This window comes from Aspergillus niger, assembly GCF_000002855.4.
Source record: "Aspergillus niger supercontig An12".
NCBI lineage: Eukaryota > Fungi > Ascomycota > Eurotiomycetes > Eurotiales > Aspergillaceae > Aspergillus > Aspergillus niger.
In genome coordinates, this window is record NT_166527.1 from 2,234,208 (window position 1) to 2,254,741 (window position 20,534).

General features: G+C 50.8%; 9 protein-coding genes across 9 annotated transcripts; 6 read left to right on the forward strand and 3 right to left on the reverse strand.

Moving 5' to 3' along the window:
* Positions 1-2: 2 nt before the first annotated feature.
* An12g09510 (uncharacterized protein) lies at positions 3-1,448 on the forward strand (the record flags this gene model as incomplete). The annotated part of the gene is made up of 2 exons (XM_001395966.3): positions 3-199; positions 284-1,448. Coding segments are annotated over 2 exons (1,362 nt in total), but the record flags the coding sequence as incomplete, so codon positions are not given.
* Positions 1,449-1,956: 508 nt separating this feature from the next.
* An12g09520 (uncharacterized protein) lies at positions 1,957-2,898 on the forward strand (the record flags this gene model as incomplete). Its single annotated transcript, XM_001395967.3, has 1 exon — positions 1,957-2,898. The coding sequence occupies one exon, from the start codon at positions 1,957-1,959 to the stop codon at positions 2,896-2,898; it is 942 nt and encodes a 313-aa protein (XP_001396004.1).
* Positions 2,899-3,025: 127 nt separating this feature from the next.
* On the reverse strand, positions 3,026-3,574 carry An12g09530 (hypothetical protein; the record flags this gene model as incomplete). Its single annotated transcript, XM_001395968.1, has 1 exon — positions 3,026-3,574. The coding sequence occupies one exon, from the start codon at positions 3,572-3,574 to the stop codon at positions 3,026-3,028; it is 549 nt and encodes a 182-aa protein (XP_001396005.1).
* Positions 3,575-4,641: 1,067 nt separating this feature from the next.
* An12g09540 (uncharacterized protein) lies at positions 4,642-5,733 on the forward strand (the record flags this gene model as incomplete). Its single annotated transcript, XM_059743667.1, has 1 exon — positions 4,642-5,733. One exon carries the CDS (start codon positions 4,642-4,644, stop codon positions 5,731-5,733), a length of 1,092 nt encoding a protein of 363 aa, XP_059606969.1.
* Positions 5,734-6,132: 399 nt separating this feature from the next.
* An12g09550 (uncharacterized protein) lies at positions 6,133-7,192 on the forward strand (the record flags this gene model as incomplete). The annotated part of the gene is made up of 3 exons (XM_059743669.1): positions 6,133-6,225; positions 6,289-6,350; positions 6,529-7,192. 3 exons carry the CDS (start codon positions 6,133-6,135, stop codon positions 7,190-7,192), a joined length of 819 nt encoding a protein of 272 aa, XP_059606970.1.
* A 1,992-nt stretch (positions 7,193-9,184) lies between these two features.
* An12g09560 (uncharacterized protein) lies at positions 9,185-10,881 on the forward strand (the record flags this gene model as incomplete). Its single annotated transcript, XM_001395971.3, has 4 exons — positions 9,185-9,247; positions 9,313-10,425; positions 10,498-10,664; positions 10,728-10,881. The coding sequence occupies 4 exons, from the start codon at positions 9,185-9,187 to the stop codon at positions 10,879-10,881; spliced, it is 1,497 nt and encodes a 498-aa protein (XP_001396008.1).
* Positions 10,882-12,002: 1,121 nt separating this feature from the next.
* Positions 12,003-12,350, reverse strand: An12g09565 (hypothetical protein; the record flags this gene model as incomplete). Its single annotated transcript, XM_059743670.1, has 1 exon — positions 12,003-12,350. One exon carries the CDS (start codon positions 12,348-12,350, stop codon positions 12,003-12,005), a length of 348 nt encoding a protein of 115 aa, XP_059606971.1.
* A 255-nt stretch (positions 12,351-12,605) lies between these two features.
* An12g09570 (hypothetical protein) lies at positions 12,606-13,103 on the reverse strand (the record flags this gene model as incomplete). The annotated part of the gene is made up of 2 exons (XM_059743671.1): positions 12,606-12,797; positions 12,918-13,103. 2 exons carry the CDS (start codon positions 13,101-13,103, stop codon positions 12,606-12,608), a joined length of 378 nt encoding a protein of 125 aa, XP_059606972.1.
* A 3,462-nt stretch (positions 13,104-16,565) lies between these two features.
* Positions 16,566-18,923, forward strand: An12g09580 (uncharacterized protein; the record flags this gene model as incomplete). Its single annotated transcript, XM_001395974.3, has 6 exons — positions 16,566-16,709; positions 16,793-17,401; positions 17,471-17,622; positions 17,679-17,849; positions 17,904-18,245; positions 18,320-18,923. The coding sequence occupies 6 exons, from the start codon at positions 16,566-16,568 to the stop codon at positions 18,921-18,923; spliced, it is 2,022 nt and encodes a 673-aa protein (XP_001396011.1).
* Positions 18,924-20,534: the final 1,611 nt, after the last annotated feature.

Consider the following 20,534-nt stretch of genomic DNA (forward strand, 5'->3'; position numbering starts at 1 on the left):
CCACCCAATACGATACCATAATCATCGGCTCCGGCCAAGGCGGCACCCCTCTCGCTCGAGCCCTCGCGCTCGCGAACCATAAAACGGCCCTCATTGAGCGGGAGCATGTCGGCGGATGCTGTGTGAATGATGGCTGCACGCCGACCAAGACGATGATCGCGTCCGGGAGGGTCGCGTATCTTGCTGGGAGGGGTGGGGAGTATGGTGTCCAGATGGCGAATACGCCTGGTTCCGCTGAGAGGGATAATGGTAATGAAGTGGTGATCGATATGAAAACGATCAGACAACGGAAGAGGGATATTGTGGATTCGTTCCGAACGGGGGGTGAAAAGAGGCTTCGGGATGCCGGGGTGGATGTGATTATGGGGGAGGCGAGCTTTGTGGATGCGAAGACAATGGTGATTATGGATGGGAGGAATGGAAATGAGAGAGTTGTGAGGGGGGACAGGATTGTTATAAATACGGGTTGTCGGCCTGGGAAGGTCATACTTGATGGATTGGAGAGGGTTCCGAATGAAAGGGTGTTGGATTCTACGTCTATTATGGAGCTGGGGGAGGTGCCACGGCATTTGGTGGTTGTTGGAGGTGGGTATATTGGGGTTGAGTTTGGGCAGTTGTTCAGGAGGCTTGGGGCTAGGGTTACGGTTTTGCAGAGGGGAAAACAGTTGCTTCCTAGGGAGGATAAGGAGTTGGCGGATATGTTGTTGGAGATATTCCGGGACGATGGGATTAAAGTCATGTTGGAGACCACGCCGGTTGAAATTGAGAATGCCTCAGAGGATGTGTTTAATGTCGCAGTTGAGACGAGACAGGGGAGGGAGGCTGTCAAAGGGGCTACGCACATTCTCTTTGCAAGTGGAAGGGTGCCGAATACCGAGCGTTTAAACGCTGCTGCCGCGGGCGTGAAGATGGATAAGAGAGGCTATGTCATCACAAATGAGTTCTTGGAGACTTCTTCGCCATCAATCTACGCCATGGGAGACGTCAAAGGTCCGCCGTCGTTTACACATATCTCATACGATGATTTCCGAGTACTCAGGCCTACATTGTTGGGGTCCACATCTGCAGATGAGCGGCTCTCGATTAGAGATCGAATCGTGCCGTATGTCGCCTATACAGACCCTCAGTTCGGTCATGTCGGGCTGCATGAGCATGAAGCAAGGGAAAGATTCCCGGGTCGGAAGATCCTGACTGCGCAGATGCCAATGAGCTATGTGGCTAGGGCGTTGGAAACGGAAGAGACGAGAGGTGCCATGAAGGCTGTGGTTGACGGGGAGACTGGACAGATCTTGGGCTTTACATGTTTAGGCGTTGAGGGCGGCGAAATAATGAGTATTGTGCAGACTGCCATGATGGGAAATCTGCATTATCAGAAGTTGCAAGATGCTGTGTTCGCCCATCCAACTTTTGCGGAAAGCTTGAATAATCTTTGGGGTTTTCTGAAATGAGGGCTTTGCTTTGGGAATGTTGATCAACGAAATGTGAATCACCTGTGTCCAATTCTCCACATATGGTGCGAGTAATTACACATACCAGTTTGTTGCATAATCAAGCAGTCCCTTTCGTATATATACGGGCTTACTGTGGATTCCTCAGTCAAGCCAGCGCATCATTGATCTTGTGATGTATTTTTGACTCCTTGTTTGGGGTCGAAAACGGGTGGCTTCGGATCCATCTGACTCACGACAGCCTCGCCCGAGATTACCCGACATTTGGATATCTTGATCAAACCAACTATTATAAGTCCTGTTTTCATTTAAATACTCGGGTTCTTCGAGTGCCACATATGAGCCGAGTAGCATACAGAATCTTGCATCTTCAAATTCAAAACAGACTTCCCCTATTTGCCTCCATATAGCTTTGGCTACCCGGTGCGCTATATCAGCTAAGAACGATAGAGCCTTCTCACCACTATTTTCTACAACAAATCTATCAAACCTTCTTCTTATTCTTCTCATGGCAAACTTCATCCGACATCGACCCTTCCTAACAGGGGCGCTCACCATAGTGACTGTCAGCAGCGCGGTCGCATATCTCACCAAGCGACGACTCAACCAGTCATGCCCCACAATTGCAATCACGGAAATACCAAAGGCAAGCGCATGTCGCAACCTAATTGAAACACCATGTGAAGCAAATACACCGACACCATGGGGCGTCACAAAATCGACACTGCTATCGTCATGGTCAGGCGGGGATAAGACCTACTGGGTCCCATCCTTTGTAGCAGTTCAGGCTGAGGTACCTGTGTCGCAACTTTCGCAATACGGGCTATTCAGTCGTGACGGTGTCGACCAAAAAGACGACGCGCATAGCTTGTCGAAGAATCTCGTTGCTGCATTCATAGATGCGCGCGCGACAGGTTTGGAAACGTCGGTATTGGACAGATATGTTCCGCCTTTATCCTTTACCCCTTCTTCTCGTTTATTCGGACGCCCAAGCGAGATGGGAGCATTTATGCTTGGGACTTGGGATGCTGAGAGTGGCATAAATGTTCGCCCATCGGACTTGCCTTCTGATGCTTCAAAGCCGGTTACTGAATTTGGTTCTAATGAAGAAGCTGTTAGAAATGGGAGCGCTGTGGATACAGCTGGTGCTGTGATGTACTGGATGTTTCCAAAAGCATTGGTCGAAGGAGTGGACAAGGCTGCATCATATGGCTTGCCGTGGCGGTTGATGGACGGTGGTTTTCAGGAGTTCATTGTTGAAAGGGTTTCGGATGAGAAGGCGAGGGTGACCTATGTTACTATTGAGTGCACAAATTTGCATCCTCTTGGCCAGCAACAAAGAGACTTTAAGATGCTGCCGTGGCTACTTTATGAGGCGCATGTTCTTTATGCACAAATACTGTGGTCGAAGACTTTGAGACGGTTGCAGAGATCGCAGACGACTGTATAAATATTTGAGACAAGCCAGATAATGATACCTCTCCGCTTATTCCTAGACTTTTCTATCTGTTGCTCTTGTAGGTAAATACCGGACAATCTCCAAGTCGCGAAGTAACATAGACAACTCTTTTTTGCGCTTATCGTCTCTTATTCTTCGGCGAAAAAGATTTCTTTTTTAGCCCACTCCAGATTTCTCCACGCAAATTCAGTCCCTTTAATTCAACCATCCTTGCAAAATCATTATCCTTCTCCATCTGCTTAAGATCAATACCCAGCGCACTTGCCATGAGTGGAGCAAGATCGTGTGCCGCACAGACTCGAAAGTCGTCACTCTGAACACGCTTCTTGTTCCGCCGTTTCAGTCGCTCATTCAGACCTTCCACTAGCGTTTCTGAGAAAGTCTTTCCGTTGGCATCAATAATAGTCTGCTTAATCTTTTCGGCTTCTTCTATGGTGAAGTATGGTTCCCCGATATAAGATGGGTCTGTGACTTTATCCAGACGCTTCTTGGACGAAGTGTTACCGAAATTCTTCAGGTCGAAGATGAGAACGTGGATCCGGTACCACAGTGTAGGAGATACGGCTGAGCCTTTGAGGTCTGGAAGGGTGACCAGTGGTGGTGGTGAGAGTGGGTTGGGTTTGTCTTGGGCGTCCGTTATATCGAAATGTTTTGGTGGAGTCGCCATAGTGCAGTTACGGAGCTTGAGTGTACTTGAAAGAGGCCGGAATCGTAATACGTAGTACGTGAAGGTATAGAAGGCCTCGCAGAGATGCAAAGTGGTATGACTCAGGTTCTGTCATATTTGCGTTGCCTTTTCGTCGCATTATGTCACTTGTACGAGATCTTTGCTTCTCGCAACAAGTCATATTTCGACAGGCAAACTGAAGTTTGATGACAAAGCTATATTCGCTTTTTTACTATGTCGCTTTCATATCGACAAGTCAGCTTTTTCCGAACTTAGACTACTTCAAACTTTGATTTTGTTTGAATAAATTTTATCAGTGGCTTTTGCCACTTCTCCTGTTCAGTACCAAGTCGAATAAATAACTCAACACAATGCTGAACGTCAAGCTCCTCATCATATCTGTCTTGTTTCGCATATCAAATGGCTGATTGTCTGGATGATATCGATTTTCCGATGCTTCGCCCCAATCAGGTCACTCTGACCGATGTCTCGGAGATAGTGACGAGTAGAGGCTCGGCTATTAGTTCCACCGACACTCGTGAGCTGCGCTTATCATGAAGACAATGACTGACAAATCCTCTATTTTCGGTCGGATCGGTGCACATCATTTCCATTTAGATAACCCACATAATTCTTAATCCTCAGTCCCGTAAACACCCATGGTTCTACAATACTACCGTAAAATCAGACCACGCAAGCAGTGGAGACGACGCTTCAACTTATTGATGAATAAGAAACTCTCGTACCTGCATTCCATCCGGCTCCTGACCTTCCGAAACGCCTAGCGCCCACTTAAGGTAATCCTTCTACTCCCCACTACCGTCATATCTTGCTCATCTGGCCATCAATCAAGGAGTGAAGATTGCGGAGGCTAAGCTTGTTTGAGATTGGCTGTGCTTGGCTTTGATTCCGCATCCTCTTGGCGTTGCTTGGCATGGCGGAGATAGTTTCCCTTCTTCCATCTCCTGGGCCGATTTGGCTACTATAAAGGTGCAGAACATCATGGCCACAGTTACAACATCCAGGCACAGTCTTCAAATTGTCTCTTCTTTCAACTCGAGACCACAATGTCCGCCGCCCTGTTTCTCGGCCTCCTAGGCCTCACAGCCCCCCTGGCTGCCGCAACCGCGAGCACCCCAGGCCTCGAGCTGGCCTACTCCCTCGAGCGCGCTACCCAAGGCATCAGTATCTCCTCTGATGGGCGCAAATTTCTCTCGCAGCGGTACTCGACCACTCTGCCCCCTCAAATTGTCGAGCTCCTAGACGATAACTCCACGGTCCTTTACCCAAACGCTGCTTGGAATTCCTACAACTCCAGTGACCCTACCTCTGACCCACGCAAGACCTTCGTCAGCATTGACGGCGCCCGCATGGGTCCCGACGGTCGCTACTGGATTGTCGACGGCGGCTCCACAGGAGTGAACGGCTCCACCAAGCTCGTTGGCGTGAACCTCACCACCGATGCCGTTGACAAGCTTTACTACCTCGACGCCATGAAAGCTTCCGACAGCGGCATTGACGACGTCCGCTTTAATGCTGCTGGTGATGTTGCCTACATGAGTGACACTGCCGGTGCCCTCCTTGTTATGAACATGACCACCGGCACGGGTGTGCGCGTGCTCTCCACCGACTCTTCCGCTCAACCCTGGTTCCCTATGATGTACAACGGTACCCTGGTCCCCGGGTACGGTGCCGCAGGCAGCACCCTCTCCGTTGGACTCGATCAAATCGAAGTCTCTCCCGACGGTGTCTACCTGTACTACCAACCTTGCAATGGAGGTCTGTATCGCATCAAGACAGCGTATGTTGATGCGTCTCTGAAGAACGCGACGCTCGCATCGACGCTGGGAGATTACGCGGAGCCGTTTGCCTTGACTCCCAGCACCGGTGGTAGTACTATTGACGGGGATGGGAACATCTATGTTAGTGATACGAACTTGCTGGCTATCTGGAAGGTTACGCCTGAGGGACGCGCGACAATACTTATCCAGGATGAGAAGCTGCTTTGGACGGATCTGATGTGGGTCACCGCTGATAAGAAGCTTTGGTTGCCTGCTTCGCAGATGAGGCCTGGTGGTGATGGGTTGATGGCTGATGGGCCGAACTATATCTTTACTTACCCGATTGATGCGGGGCCGTCGCCTATTGATCATGCTTAAAGGTCCTTGTGGCTGGTGGTTATGGATGAAGTGATGGCAGTGTATAGTACTATGTTGACAGATTGGAAATGTATATTGTGTGGTCCTTCATCGACATGAGAAGCTCTGACTCAGTTGATCATTAGTCAAGAAGTGATGCGCTGAATTGGTGAGTTTATTCAATCAGTACGGGGGATGATTTTCTTAAAGACGTAAGTTAGAGGGCCACCTCAGCCTTGCCAGCGGCTACCGGGCACCCCGACTATCAGAGATATCCCAGCCTCTGCATCCAATGAAAGCCTTTCACATCCCGCCTAGTGCAGCCTTGCAGATGGACCAAAGAGGGCTGGACAATTTTCTAGCGCTTACCGCATAGTTGATGGAGTTGACGGTATTCGAACAAGAAGTCTCGTATTTATCATGAGCCTCATGCACCACAGGTCTACGACTGAAGGAGAAATGACGACGTTCGAAGGCGCAGAAGTTCAACGAGCAATTACAGACGACATAAGAGTAAGTTCTCCCCAAGACGGATGTAATTAGTTAGAAGTAATGCTAATACGGCGTTGTAGATAGATCGCAAACATGTTTTGCCCGAGAGTCTCAACGCCTATGGTTTACCTTAGAAGTAGGATAAGGTATGTAGTAACTTCAAAATCTCTCATGGTAGTTCTATATTTTGATTTATATATAATTCTCCTAGATTGATTACGACTATATAATTATCAATAAAGCCATGTTCAATCACTTCGAAGAGGATCTACTAGCACACACGCGACAGCTTAGAAACGAGAGATATATATTGCAGCTTAACAGCCATCTGACGGATCTTAAGGTTAAAGACCGAAAAAGATACAGACGCTCCGGGCCTTTGCATCAGATCAAAAGACTTTTGAGAGCCATCGGTCCTAGACACAAAATCAAAGCTTATCATACCTCTCTTGGTTATGTGCCGGGGACAGGTTATGGAGGGGCTGGAGGGGCTGGATGTGGGGGAATGGGAGGAATGGAGGAAGAAAATGTCGACCGCACTTCACAAGTTCAATATTCGGAAGAGGAATGCCCCGCTCCCCTCCTTGATGCTCGTCATTACGAAAAGGAGGAGGTTGGTTTCCATGCCAGTTCCGTGTCCAAGGACCACGGGGAGCAGTCGAATCTTAGCGATGAGATACATCCTGCAGTCCCTGTTGGGATTTCGCTTCGAGCAAACCGCTCTCCTTCCGTTTCTTCGGTCGTCGCTCCTTCTCCTGGCCCTCCGACGCAGGATGGACGCCGCCCAGGCCCTGCCGAGTTCAAGAATTCTCGTGAAAATCGGCCCTTGTGGCTCGTTGAGCGCTTTGCTTGCAAGTCGGAGGTTCACTCCGATGAGTCCCTTCCCTCTTTGCCTTCAAGCACGACTGATGTAAGAGAACCAAGTGAAAGGGAAGATGACATGGAAGGCATAGTGAGCGAGCTTTTGGATAGATATACGGCTGCGTGATACTCCTGTTTACCCGTCACGGCCAGTTAAATTAATCTAATTCGAAATCATTCTCTTTCATCTGGTAGAAATGGATTAGTAAAGCTCGCAACGCAGACATTCCAAGATTTGGGGAATGACAACAAAGGTCGGAGTGGCGATGGAAAGGAAGTAAAAGCATGGTTCGTGAAAAACGGTCGATGATCTCAGAAAAGCAAATACCCCTGCTCGGCATAGAAAACCAACATCCGATCCCGAATAGGAAGGCCCGGGAATTCCGACCGCAAGGCAAAACAGCCTGTCTATCACAGATCATGCATGCAAATATTGTGGAATAATCTGGCTGCCTGTTCAAAGACATAGTTCTGTAAATGAATTGAATATGACGACAAAGTGGAGTTCTATGCTGGCAGTGTCTGGGATCCATCACTTGGTAGTCGAGATGAGGGAATTTCCACTCGTCGACAATGTATACCGACGGGGGAGACTTCACGCCTCACTTCTCCAGTACTGATATATCTCTACTTCTAATATATGTCAGTCATTTGAGCCAAGCAAAATACAAGCAAACAAGGTTCTCAGGAACGCATATGAACATAGCTACGAACACCTCACGTACGTCTAGGACGACAGCCACCCGCAAATCCTGTCCCCACTGGTTTATACTATAGTGCTTACAAGATATATGTACCTGATCCTTCCCGAGCACCGAAGATCGACTCGGCCCCCTGGAAAGGATGGCGTAGCGTAGCATAGCTAGCTTAGTTGATCCTGCGGCCCGAGCATCCCCGGCGATAGCTCATTTTCGGGTCGAAGGATGGATGGCATTGCTGCTGCAGGCTCGGCCAACAAACTCCGTCATCAAGGTTATAGGCCTTGCTTACCATCCACCAAGCGCTAAAAGGAGGTAATCGATCCTACGTCGCTTGGTTGCTAAGATGACGTGGGTGAGTGTATATGTGGCAGTCTTATGCGTTGGCAGTCTGACCCGAGTATCCGACTGGCTGTTCATGTAGACAGTGTGTTCATAGGAGATGGGAAACATCAGATATAGGATGGTAAGTTCAATGACGCCAGTGTCCGTGCTATAAGTTGCTAGATTTGAGTTTGGGAGAGGATCGGCAGGGCTTAGCAGCTTGACTTTTTATTGGAGGATAGACAAGGCCTTTCATATCGGTGGATTCTACCATTGTCACAGTGCATCCCTGTGAGGGTAACACTGCATCTGCAGTTTGGTCTTTTAACGACCACAGCCGGATGAAACGGCACGAGCGCAGACCACCCCCTTGCCTGCTAATTCTAGGAAATGTAGCGATCGTTGACGCGGCGTTGTGCACAGGCCAATTAGCATAACTCATACCATGTGACAAGTTTATACACGTACCCCCGATGCACCCTTGCTGTTATTCCAGACCCCCATCTGTGCCCAGGCTATAGCCGGTGAAAGAAAGCGGCCGGTTAGTTATGCAAAACCTTGATGTCTCGGTGCAATGTCATAACGCTAATATTTATCCTGCTATTCGCTCCGAGGGAGTTGGCGATCGACATGACCCCTCCTTTCAAAGCCTCGATGTGCCGCAACAGAACTCCACTCTGCAGTTTCCCCGCTCGGCCGGTATGGCTCGAATCACGCCTACTTTGTAGAACACACATCAAGGCCTTGAAGATAGCACGTCGTGACTGTTCCTCATCGGGACATCGGAGGTCTAGGGCCGAGCACCACTTGCATCGGAGTGATGTATGGGGGATGGGCCGAGGTCTTTTCCTGCTAATAGCTTCATGCAGCTTGGCTGGCAGCGGGTCGTGTGCCGGCTTGGTAAAGCATTGGCTGAGCTTGTACAGCTTTGCCTCGACATAATCAGGCCGGCTGTTGCAACGTCAGGCGACTCCTTCTGAGTACAGGAGATATGATAAATACCATCTGGGGCCCCGTCACAGCGGTGTGCATTCGATACCAGCCAACGCTTTCCTTCACAGTTTGGTTGTCGGTTATTCCTATTTTCAGACCTCAGCATGATCCACGAAAATCTTCATGAGGCCCTACAGGGGCGTTACCTAATACTAACAGCTGGCTTAGTGAGTGCAATCCTTCCAGACGTCAGGGGTTGGTGGTTGCTAACGCGTGCCTCTGATGATCGCAGTTATTCTTCTCCTTGGTAGGAAAATGTTTATACGAGCTGTACATCAACCCTTTGTGTAAGATCGCCGGTCCAAAGCTGGCGGCAGTTACCCGTCTGGTGTATATGTATCACAACCTCATGGGAGACGAGCATACATGGATGAGAAACCTTCATCTGGTTTACGGAGACACTGTCCGGATCTCACCCGATCAAGTCAGCTACTCGTCCGCCGAAGCATGGAGAGATATCTACGGCCATGCTAGTGCAACCAAAAAGTCTACCGAGAAGGACAAACGATTCTTCGGCACCACACTGAATGGCACCCCAGATGTCATTCGCGCCCCAGCCGCCGATCATTCACGCTTTCGTCGCAACTTTTCGCATGCCTTCTCGGACAAGGCCTTGCGCGAGCAGCAGCCGCTCATCGCTCATTATGCGGACATGCTCATCGACAAGCTCCGAGAAATTGTTCAAGCAGATCCCAAGGCAAGGATTGAGATGGTCATGATGTACAATTTGACGACATTCGACATCATGGGTGACTTGACATTCGGGGACCCACTGAATCTGCTGAAAGGTACGGGCAATGTAGCATGGGTGACATCCATCTTCTCCAGTGTGAAGATAAACTCACTCCGACGTATCGCGCGGTACTATCCATGGTGTTCTTATTTCTTAAACTCCCTCCTCCCTCGGTCGTTGAAACAACGGCAAGCGTCTCATTACCAGTCATGCAAGGACAGGGTAGATTGGCGGGTTGACCAGAGTCTGGATCGGCCTGATATTTGGGGTTTGGTCATGGCGCAGAAAGAGTCCCTGCGCTTGAGCCGCGAAGAGATGTACGCCAACTCCCAATTATTCATGGTAGCTGGGACGGAAACCACCGCGACTGCATTGAGCGGCCTTACGTATCAATTGTTGTTGAATCCCGACAAATTAGAAAAGATCACCAACGAGGTGCGCGACGCCTTCGAGCAGAGTTCGGACATCGATATGCTGCGGTTAGCCCAGCTGAAGTACCTGAACATGTGTATCGACGAGGGCCTTCGAATGTATCCCCCTGTCCCTACTGGGATGCCTCGTCTCACTCCCAAGGAGGGTATGGAAATCTGCGGCGAATATATTCCTGGCGATGTGAGTGATGTTTACTCAGCGTACCACCTTTTCTTTTTGCAAGTAGTACCTGAAACTGATGTGTGTCTTCAGACGGCTGTCTCTGTACATCACTGGGCGACATATCGCAACCCGCGAAACTTCACCCGGCCAGACGAGTTTCTTCCGGAGCGATGGGGCAATGACCCGCAGTTTGCTAGTGATAACAAGGCTGCCTGTCAGCCTTTCTCTTTCGGTCCTCGCAACTGTCTGGGGAAAAAGTAAGTTCCCCTAATTTGGGTGTGTGTCAATGCTCTAGGAAGCATGTCTGACGTCTGAAATAGTCTCGCCTACCATGAGATGCGACTCATCCTAGCCAAGGTCCTATACCACTATGATCTAAGACTGGCACCTGAATCAGTAGGCTGGGAGAAGCAAAATACGTGGACGCTATGGCAAAAGAACCGATTGATGGTCCAACTGACCCCGCGAGCTTAAATGGAAGTCATTGATGCACTTCTGAGCGTCTAGGGAAATTGTGTATAGGGTTAGATAGGAGTTGTCAGTTTCCAGAGCATATGGACTTAAACTGTTATGGCGACAGTTGATAGTGGTTGTTCTTTCTTTTCTCAAAGTTCAATGATGATGATGATGATGATTCCCCCAGTCGTCCTTGTCTACAAAGTATTCAAACAATCTTCACAGTAGGTGCCGCAGATACAGCGCGCTACGGTACTTGACCGGATAGTCAAATTATCTGCGTAGTTGCAGCGAGTTACAAACAGGAGTCCGACAGTCCCCGCAAAGACGAGGGTCAGAGGCACAAACTGCAACATTGCGGATGGCAACACGACTTCCCGAAGCGGAAAGGCACTGGCGGTAAGCAAATCACGCATGACGTCATGTGGCACTGTGGCAGCGATTGGGGGGCGACGTGTCCAGCGCAATCGAGTTCCGACCGCCAGAAAACCGCGATGCATCGTGGGGATTCCCCGGCTTGCGCATGCTAGATGCACGATGGTTTCATGCTTCATTATGACATGCGCGGTCGCTTGGATATGACGTCTGAACAGGCTTTTGAGCCTGGATGGTTCCCACGGTCGCATAATACAGAATTCCCGCTTACTGATCCAATGTGACGAAGCAATGCTCTAACAGGGTTAAGACACGGGATCCTGCGAGAATCGTGCGTTGTCGGCTGATCATACTGATCACTCTTCCTCCAAACCACTTACTCTCCAGCGAGAGCAGCGAGTGTCGCTGTTGATGTTATGCTACCTAGCCTGGCATCGTTTGAATAACAGAGGAGGTTGCACAGAAGAGGCGGCAGTGTGGTATTCGGTGATGAATGCCTGGAAGTGTCGTGGATGGCATCTAGGCTTCGTTTCTGATCTTTGTATAAACATCGTTAACATTCGCAGAAATATTTAACCGAAAATCGGAGCGACAATTTCCCATCAGCCGGTAAATATTCCCAGCTATGTGATTCGACCTTGGGGTTTCACAAGGCAGGGTGGTTAGCCTGTTAGCCTGTTCCTGCCGCATGAAGGACGCTGGGTCAGAGCTCCGGGCTTTGCGCTGCAGAACCTGACGAGAGCTCCATGCAGGTTTCCCCCAAACTACCAGCAGCTTTTACAGCAAAGAGGTAGCTCGAATAATCGAGTAGGTGTGTTGTAGTCAGTCTCAGCCTGCAGAAGGCTAGTCCATGACCTGCCACGTCCGTGCTCTGTAAGAAACAGCCTGCAGGGCGAGAGACCCTCCCAACATTGCCGGTGATCCCTGGCCAGAACACCCTGAACCGCCACCAAGTTATGATCCTTGTTGAGACGCTTCACTGCTAGTCCATGCGCAGTGAGTCTGTCGCAAGTGCAGCTCAACATGGCCCACCCTTTCCACCGATTTCTTTGACTCTGCAGCATCGACGACTTTCCCCCATGAATCCAATCTATTCTGCCAAGGTAACCCATTTTGAAGACTTGTGCGTCCGGCTCCACTGCCCTGTTGTGCGGCGGAGGTCAAGGAAAGTGGGCCTGGTTGGGGAAGGGCATTGTTATGCTGATAGGCTTAATGTGCAGCGACGAAGCGTGACAGGATTCCGACGTTTCAGCTAGTACCGGGGAGAATTTTTCGATGGGTGACAGAGACTGGCACGATCTCAACGAGGGCAAGGTCAGTGACAGGACGTCGATAATGAGAAATGAAGGGGACGGGGGAATTTGCTGTCACGCCAATTGCGATCGCCTATATTGCCGGGATGGGTAGGATTTCCCTTCAGCGGGTGGATGATTGGCTACAGGCTCATCTCTTTCATCCCGGTGACGTTCGGCAACGTACACCGAAACCCAGGCCTGTCCTGGCAACAAGATCGAAGTACGGAGGAAATACTCCAGCTTACCTGATGGTGATCTAGGCCTCTGATGCCGCCAGATAATAAGATGACTTGTGATCCGGAGAGTGAAGTGAGGGTCACGCCTGCCTAGAACGGTCGGTTCTGCCTAAGCTACATGAGTGCAGGCATGACAGCTGCACTAGACCAGGGTAATACCAGGTCTGGGTGCGCTCGGAGATGCCAACAATGCAGGAAAGCTGTTGCGGTTAGTGGAATTCAAGCGGTGGAATCTTCTCGACAGCACCAAAGCTGGGTGATGCAACCCAGACGAAGACGGGCCGCTTCCGAGTGGCCTAGTCTGACACCTGGTGATGAAGGTTGGACCTCCCATTTCTCCGAGATGGCGAGGTGGACTCAGAATGTTTTGGCCCGCAATCGGCGTTATTATTCGATAATCGCGGACGCTAGGGTAGGGGGCCGCGATGGCTCTCTCCCTCCTAGCCGATAGTAGGGGATGTGGATTGTGATGGAGGGGGGGGGAAAGAAGGGGTGAGAAGGGAGAGAGAGGGGGGAAAAAAAGAGGTGATTGAACTCAGAAGCAAACATCCATGCAAAACGGGAAGGATGGGCGTGATCGTGGCCTCACATGATCGGCTAGTTACTGAATTTAGAAGGTTGATGGCTGAGGTGTCGGTGGTTTGCTGCTGTATCTCGGCTGGACTGGTTTTGATTTCGAATCCCCATCGACCATGTCTGTTACCCTTTCCCACCGCCAAGGATATCTACCTCTCCCCTGAGACATTTGTGGCACATCTGATTGGGCTTCGGAATTGCTCGCGTGGGAGTCAGATTTCCCATCGGTGCCCGAGCTCTGGTGGCGTATCGCTACTGTGTATCTGCTGGCCTAGTCCCTTGTACATACAGGTAATAGAGGGCTGCTACGACGCACTTGCTGGCATGAGGGCCCGATCACAACCAATGAGTGAGCTAGTACTGGGCATTCTTACTATGGTTAGGTCCATTCCCCGTCACGAAACCTTGCGACCTGAAATGCGGACAACCAACCCTGCCTGCGACGCGGGTGACGATTTGTTACCGGCCGGTAAAACCATGCACAAGATTGCGCAAAGCCAAAAAGTGAGCCTATTTACTTGACTCTTACCTCTTACCTCTTACCTATTCCATGATACTACTTAGTCCCCGCTTATCACGGACGCATGCAAAGTCTTGGGTCCGAGGAATTCGTAGGGAGTGTAGCGTGTCTCTTCCCCTTCCTTCCCGTCATTCCACCCGTGCCCATGCTTAGTAGTTTGTCTCGGTCTCAGCCCGTCCAGTGTGGTTCGAGGATGATGTTTGCTGGACGACCCAAGCCTTTATCCCGGGCTCTGGTGGAGATCGGGCTCCTTCCTCCCTTCATGTGTGTCTTTCCCGACTGGGTTAATATCACACTCCCTCTGTGAGGGGAGTGGTGGAAGAGGGCAGTGTACTCTAGTCGACGATATCAACTAATAAGCGCTGCACGACGATCTGGAATCTCGCATTGCCACCGAATGACCCGGTCAAACGAGGCGTGCACTCTTGAGATGAGATGGCGTAGCGCATACCCAAAGCAGCCCTTGTGATTGGACGTATTCTAGTCTGGAAGAAGGCTTGAGGCGAATATGGAGTCTGAGAGGGGATCTGAAGTTGCATGGTTGAGCGGTGTATTGGGCGACATTAACTGGAAAACAGTTCCGTGAGCCCAACCAGTTTCTGTCTGTTGATGTCAAGCAGAGGCAGGAATGAACTCATAGTTACATTTGAGGATCTTCGGATAGGCTACGCTTGCTGCGATCGCAAGGCCCGCGGCGCGTCAGGTGATTCGCCCGGAAACCCGCCGGGAGAGGGGTTGCCGACCAGGTTCCACCGCAGCCATGCAGCCTCCATGGCTGGTCGACAAAACTGAATGGCCGGCTGTTACTTCCCCTCGCCAAAAGTCTCGATAATTGGGTCAACTGGTGACTTTCTGCAGGCGCGATCAGTAGCGTGCCGCTTTTTGCCACTGCCGATGGACAGCCTCCACACCCCTGGTTGATTGACTGGGCCGCAGACTCCATGTGTTCATGGCGAAGGGGAGGGACAATGGAAAAAGAGAGTTAAGACCCGACCTGACTTCGGGTACTAGACCCGTACAGTATTGAGGCAACTTAAGGCAACATCAGGTACGCATACTTGTGTGTCTGGATACACTAAAGTCAAAGTACTTATTGTATCTTGGTCTTCTTTGGTATTATTGCGGGCCCAACAAGGTACACCCGCCCAATTGACTGTGTAGCAAACTAGCAATAGTATACTACGGAGTAGTACTCCACAATATCTAATGGTAACTACCAAGCTGGGAATTGCCCTTCATGAACGAAGCCAAAGTATGGTACAGGGGTCCCGAAGATCCCAGCGGCGCGGCCAGCTAACCTCAAAACGGCAATTGAGACAGGAGGAGCTTGCGTTTCCCAGGCCTTGGAAGGGGAAGAAGAATTTCGCTTGCTTCATGATGAGATTCCTATGCAGGTTAGCTCCGGGAGCAAGAGTCTGGCAGGAGGAGGATTTGCCAGTTGGGTTCTACCGGATCCGACACTTGGACGGCCGAAGATATTTACTGCCTACTACAGACTACAATACTAACTCTTACCTCGAAGTTCCCTATTGACATTAGCGCCCCCGGTAGTGATTGGGCGGATAGCAGTGCCACCAGCGACAGGCCGGGCCAAGACTGGGGCTGCCCGCAGGCTTATCCTCTTTGGGACTGGTGGTTCCCGATCCTTTTTTCTTTTCCATACGGTTGGAAGTTACTGATTCTTTACTGACTGAACTGACGGGCTGCCTTCCACTCTCGTCCTCTCATGTCTCTCTCTCGGCTCCCTCCCCGGCCGGAAGCCGTGAAGTCTCGATGGGCCCGCGGAAATCTGTCGCAGCCTCTGCTGCTTTCCAGAAACAACAAAGTCTGTCTTACACCCTCTCATCCTCACTGCTGACTGGCTGTCGCGTTTTAAGCTTCCTCCCCTCTGGGTCTCTGAGAGTCTGGGTGCTGTTCTGTGTATTTCCTCTATTTTCCTCCCTCCACCTCTGTGCATTTCCCCTTTTGGTTTGATTTGTTTTATATTCGAATTTTCTTGTCCCTTTGCAGTTCCTAAATGGGTAATTTCGGGGATTCCCTATTTTCTTCGTACCCTCTTTCGCCCACTTCGTTTCAATGCCGTATTCTTTTCACACTCGGGTTTTAGTCGTTGGATTTTATTTTATTATTTTCCGAATTTCCAATCTCGGATTGATATTTATATTTTTTTATTTTTATTTTTATCTTTCCACTTGGATACCGCTGCAGCCACAGAATTAGGCCCGGAAAAGCAAATCCCTTAACCACTGGGCCTCCTGCTCCATATATAAAATTCAACCTTTAAAGCAAGTACCAACGCTCATTGTGACTACTACTGACATCTCTTACTGAATACACTTTCAATTGACCATCATATCGTTTGGGTCTCTTGCCTTCTTTCCACTCCTCGGGGATTCAGTGTCGGCCCTTTAATCTCCCTTATTTCTACCATAACAGACGATTAGACGGCAACCGGGGGGTGGGCAATACTTAGTTAGCCAATTTCATCGACCCGTTCATTAGCCAATTTCATCGACCCGTTCATTCCCACAACACTATTGCCATCTCCTCCCGCCAACCGAACCCCACCCCATTGATTGTTGACTCTCTGTATCCGTTCCCTCGGGTCGCCTTTTCATCTCTTCACCTCTCATTCAATTTCCCTCCTCAGGGCGACTTCCTCTTGTGTGGTCGTCTTGGTGCTTCCCATCACTGTCATATATGTCCGACTCGCAATCCTCCTCCTCCCGCTTCCTGGCACCCGCTCCTGGTCAGCCCCCGACTGCCAAGGTGGCGGACAATGTAGTTCAGGGTCGTAAGCACAAGACCACCGCCTGCAAGGCGTGCAAACAGAAGAAGCTCAAGGTGGGATTTCTTTATTAAGCCCGTTGTCACTGGTATCTTCGTACCATCACATCAATCCCTGTTCGTCGGCTGACCCCCTCAAGTGCAGAGGTGATCCACCATGTCAGCATTGCGTGGCAAACGGCATTCCATGCCTGGTCGACGAGATGGCCGACATGCGCCGCAAATACGCCATGAAGCGGAAACTAGACCGGCTCGAACAGGCGGAGGAGACGCTGCTGCGACTGATTGACGCGCTCCGGGAGAGTGAGAGCAAACGTCTCGCCCAGCTCTTGAATCTCATCCGAAGTAATGCCTCCTTCGAGGAACTTCAAATCTTCCTGGAGCAACAATTCACCGGGCGCGAAATTGAACTGTCCCCGGAACTGCGTGAGATCCAGAGCCAGATCTCCCGTCCCTCTGACGATGATGAGGAGTCGCAACCGTCCTCTCAACCCCGATCCTCCCGCCGTGTCCTGGACGTCCGCCGTCTCGCCGATAACCCCGTTCACCAAGTTCCTGCAAAGCCATGGACAACTGTCACCGATGACGATGACCTGGTGTCCCACCTCGTGTCGCTGTGGCTGACCTGGACCTACCCCTTCTTCCACTGGCTGGATAAAGATGCTTTTCTGCGGGACATGCGGGCCGGCAATCTCGAGTGCCGGTTCTGTTCGCGCTTCTTGGTGAATGCTATTCTTTCCGAGGCTTGTGTAGGTGTACCTGACCCTTTTGGATCAATGCCATTTACCGCAGGACTGACTGACTGGGTGCTTATTTAGTACTACTCTGACTACGCCGAAGTATTCACCGTTCCCCACGACCCGCTCACCCGGGGCGATCATTTCTACGAAGAAGCCCGTCGGCTCCTGGAAGAGGAGGAGGGAGGAGCGACAATACCAACGATCCAAGGCTTATTGGTTCTATTTATCCGGTAGGTGCTTGAAGCCTCATGCAATGTAGGCCATGCTAATAGTATTGGGCTTGCAGGATGGTTCTGATGGGAAAAGACCGCTTGGGGTGGATGTACCTGGATCTGGCTATCCGGGGGGCGGAGGAGTATGCGGAAAGCCACCCTCCTGGGATAGCTGGTTGGGAGGCAGACGGCGCAGCCGAGGGGGTGGTGAATAGGACACTCTGGGGCGCTTTCAATATTGCTTCGTAAGTGCTACCTTCTGGGTACCAGGAGCAACTACTAATTGGGATTGGTGACAGGACGGCAACAGTGTCGCTGATGAAGCATATCAACGTCAACCCCCCGCAGCGTCCACGCATCCCCGTCACCCACAGCGATCCGGACGATCTATGGTACCCGTACCCGCGAGAGGTGGACGCAGTCCGCGGGCATCACAACTGTGTTTTCGATCGATGGTGCGACTTTTGCTGCATTATGATGCAGATCAGCCAGGGACTTCATGATCCCGAGCACCTTGTGACGCCATCGCAGATGGTCGGATTTATCGACGGCATCTACAAACAGCTCCAGGAGTGGTACGCGCATTTGCCACCGTGCATGAACGCGGATGTGGCGACCGTCCCCCACGTTTTGAGTATCCAGTAAGTGCTTTTGCCCCCTCCCTTCACAAGATGCCTCTGTGCGACTCGGTGTGCTGATTCGCCCCACCCGTTAGTATGTTTTACCACACCACCGTCATGCAGATTTTTGGGTTTCTCCGATCCAACCGCGAAGTGGCCCTGGATGTATCTACGGCCGCACATGCACAGCAACTCTGCCTCTCGTCGGCTCGCCGGGTGGCAGAGCTGCTGCGAGTTCATCGCGACAAGTGGGGTATCGACCGGATGGCGCCGTCGACCATCCAGTGGTGCAGCATTGGCATGTTCACCCTCATGGAGGCGCTGGACTCTACGGACAACCGCAACGCCTTCGTTGAGCTGTGCATTATCGCCCGGGCGTTCTCGCGACGTTTCCCTTTGGCCAAGGGTATCCTACGAATGATTCAGCTGTCCGCGACGCAAACAGAGGTGGCCCTCCCCGAGGAGACCGACGCGCTGTTTACCGACTTCGAGACGCTGGGCTGGAAGCAGCGCGACGCCAAGGAGTTCAGCAGCTTCTATCCGCATTTCAGCTCCGTTGTGCAGCAGGGACCGGCGCGCCAGGGAGACGTGGATATGGACCAATTTCTGGCGAAATGGGATGGGCTGAGTCTCTCGCAGACAAACCAGGATTCGGCCGCGTCGGAGTCCGATCTGAAGCGAGGCAGTTCGGCTGACTGATGATGGCATCGCCCAGCCACCCATTTTCCTTTCTTTCATATCTTGACAAAGCCGTGACGAAGTAATGAACCATTACCACTAATGCTAGATCTTTATTTGTTACCTGATTCCCTGTGTACATTTTCCCCTTCTGGATAGTCACTATTCCAGTATACCTTCCCTCCCTCATGGCTCGGGATTCGGTGTCTGCCTGGCCTATCCACAGCCGGTGTGGAACTTGGCTCCGGTGGAATGTCTTGGAAGTGTGGAATAATAGCGATCGACATGTGACGTGTCTCCGTTGCCTGGCGGTCGGAAATTTCTTCCGCCTTCAATGAGCAACTAGAAATTAGCGGTCGGCATCTTTTTCCGGTGGGGACTGCCTTCTCTACTGTGTATCGACCTACCCTGTATTTTCCTTGTTATGCTATACTCCGCAGCCAGCCCTGCCTTGCTTTGCCCGAGATGTTCCACTTCATCAATCCCACGTTGTCCGTGCGTTTGCGCTCACTAATGTAGGTCAGTGCGCTGCCGCTGTGAGAGCTCCCATCCTCCCTAGCAACTGGGACAGGCATTGGTGTTCTGGCACAAAGGCCATCTCCTACTCCTCCTCCCTATTCTTGAGGGTGGAATTAGGTGATCAAATACTCATGATAAACGCCCGGCTTCACACCGATCAATGCTGGCTTCGTTGTGGTGATGGAGGAATAGCCGAGGGTCAAGCAGAGAACGACAAGCACCACCACACCAGTCCAGCGTCTATTGGATTGCTTGGCAATGCATTGCAACTTTTACCCACTTCTACTCTCGTGAATTTCTGAGAGAAATTAACTCCACCATGATGGAGTGGTCTGATGCGCCGTGAGGTGTACCACACAATATTTCTTCCACTCCCTTCCCCTTCCACAGCGTCCACCTGAGGATCGTCTGCAAGGCGGTCGGAAGCGATTCGCCAATCATACCGAGCAGCGTCGACGATCAGCCTGCGGGCCAATTTCTACGATCCGTTGGAGCTGGCCATCTCCACCGATGCTGTTTTTCTGCCAGGAATTGGTTTCCGTGATGCTTCATCTCCTACGTCATTGTGTCGGACAGGCGGATACTTCGGGATCTGATTTGAATCCAGCTTGCATGAGAACTGATACAATTGGTGTCGCGGTGTTTGAATTGAAGTGTAACCCACTTGCAATTTTGCGCGCGGGATTTTCTCGTTGGGAATGGCCTATCATGATCCAAAATTGAACTGGATCGTTTATTTTGTACAAAGGAGTGCTATCGGTGAATGGGTCGCATTGTCATATCACCGTCCTGGTTTTAGGCTTCATTTTATGGGTCTGTTAGGGGCTTCGGGTGTGAAAATGACCCTCACCTCCACAATCATCTGATCTGAATTCCGAAGCCGGTGTTTTCTCTAGTCATATGCCTCCACTCGAGTGATGCACCTGTAATACGGAAACATTGTCAGTTTTCGGTAGTATATATACATTTATATATATCCCATGCCCCTTGGGAAATGAACCTTGCTGCCCACTACTTTTTACCATCCGATTTTATTGGTCAATCTACTATGTAATGCTGTAGGTAGCACTGCATAATCAATACTAGGCATCATGAAACAACGTATACCACTGT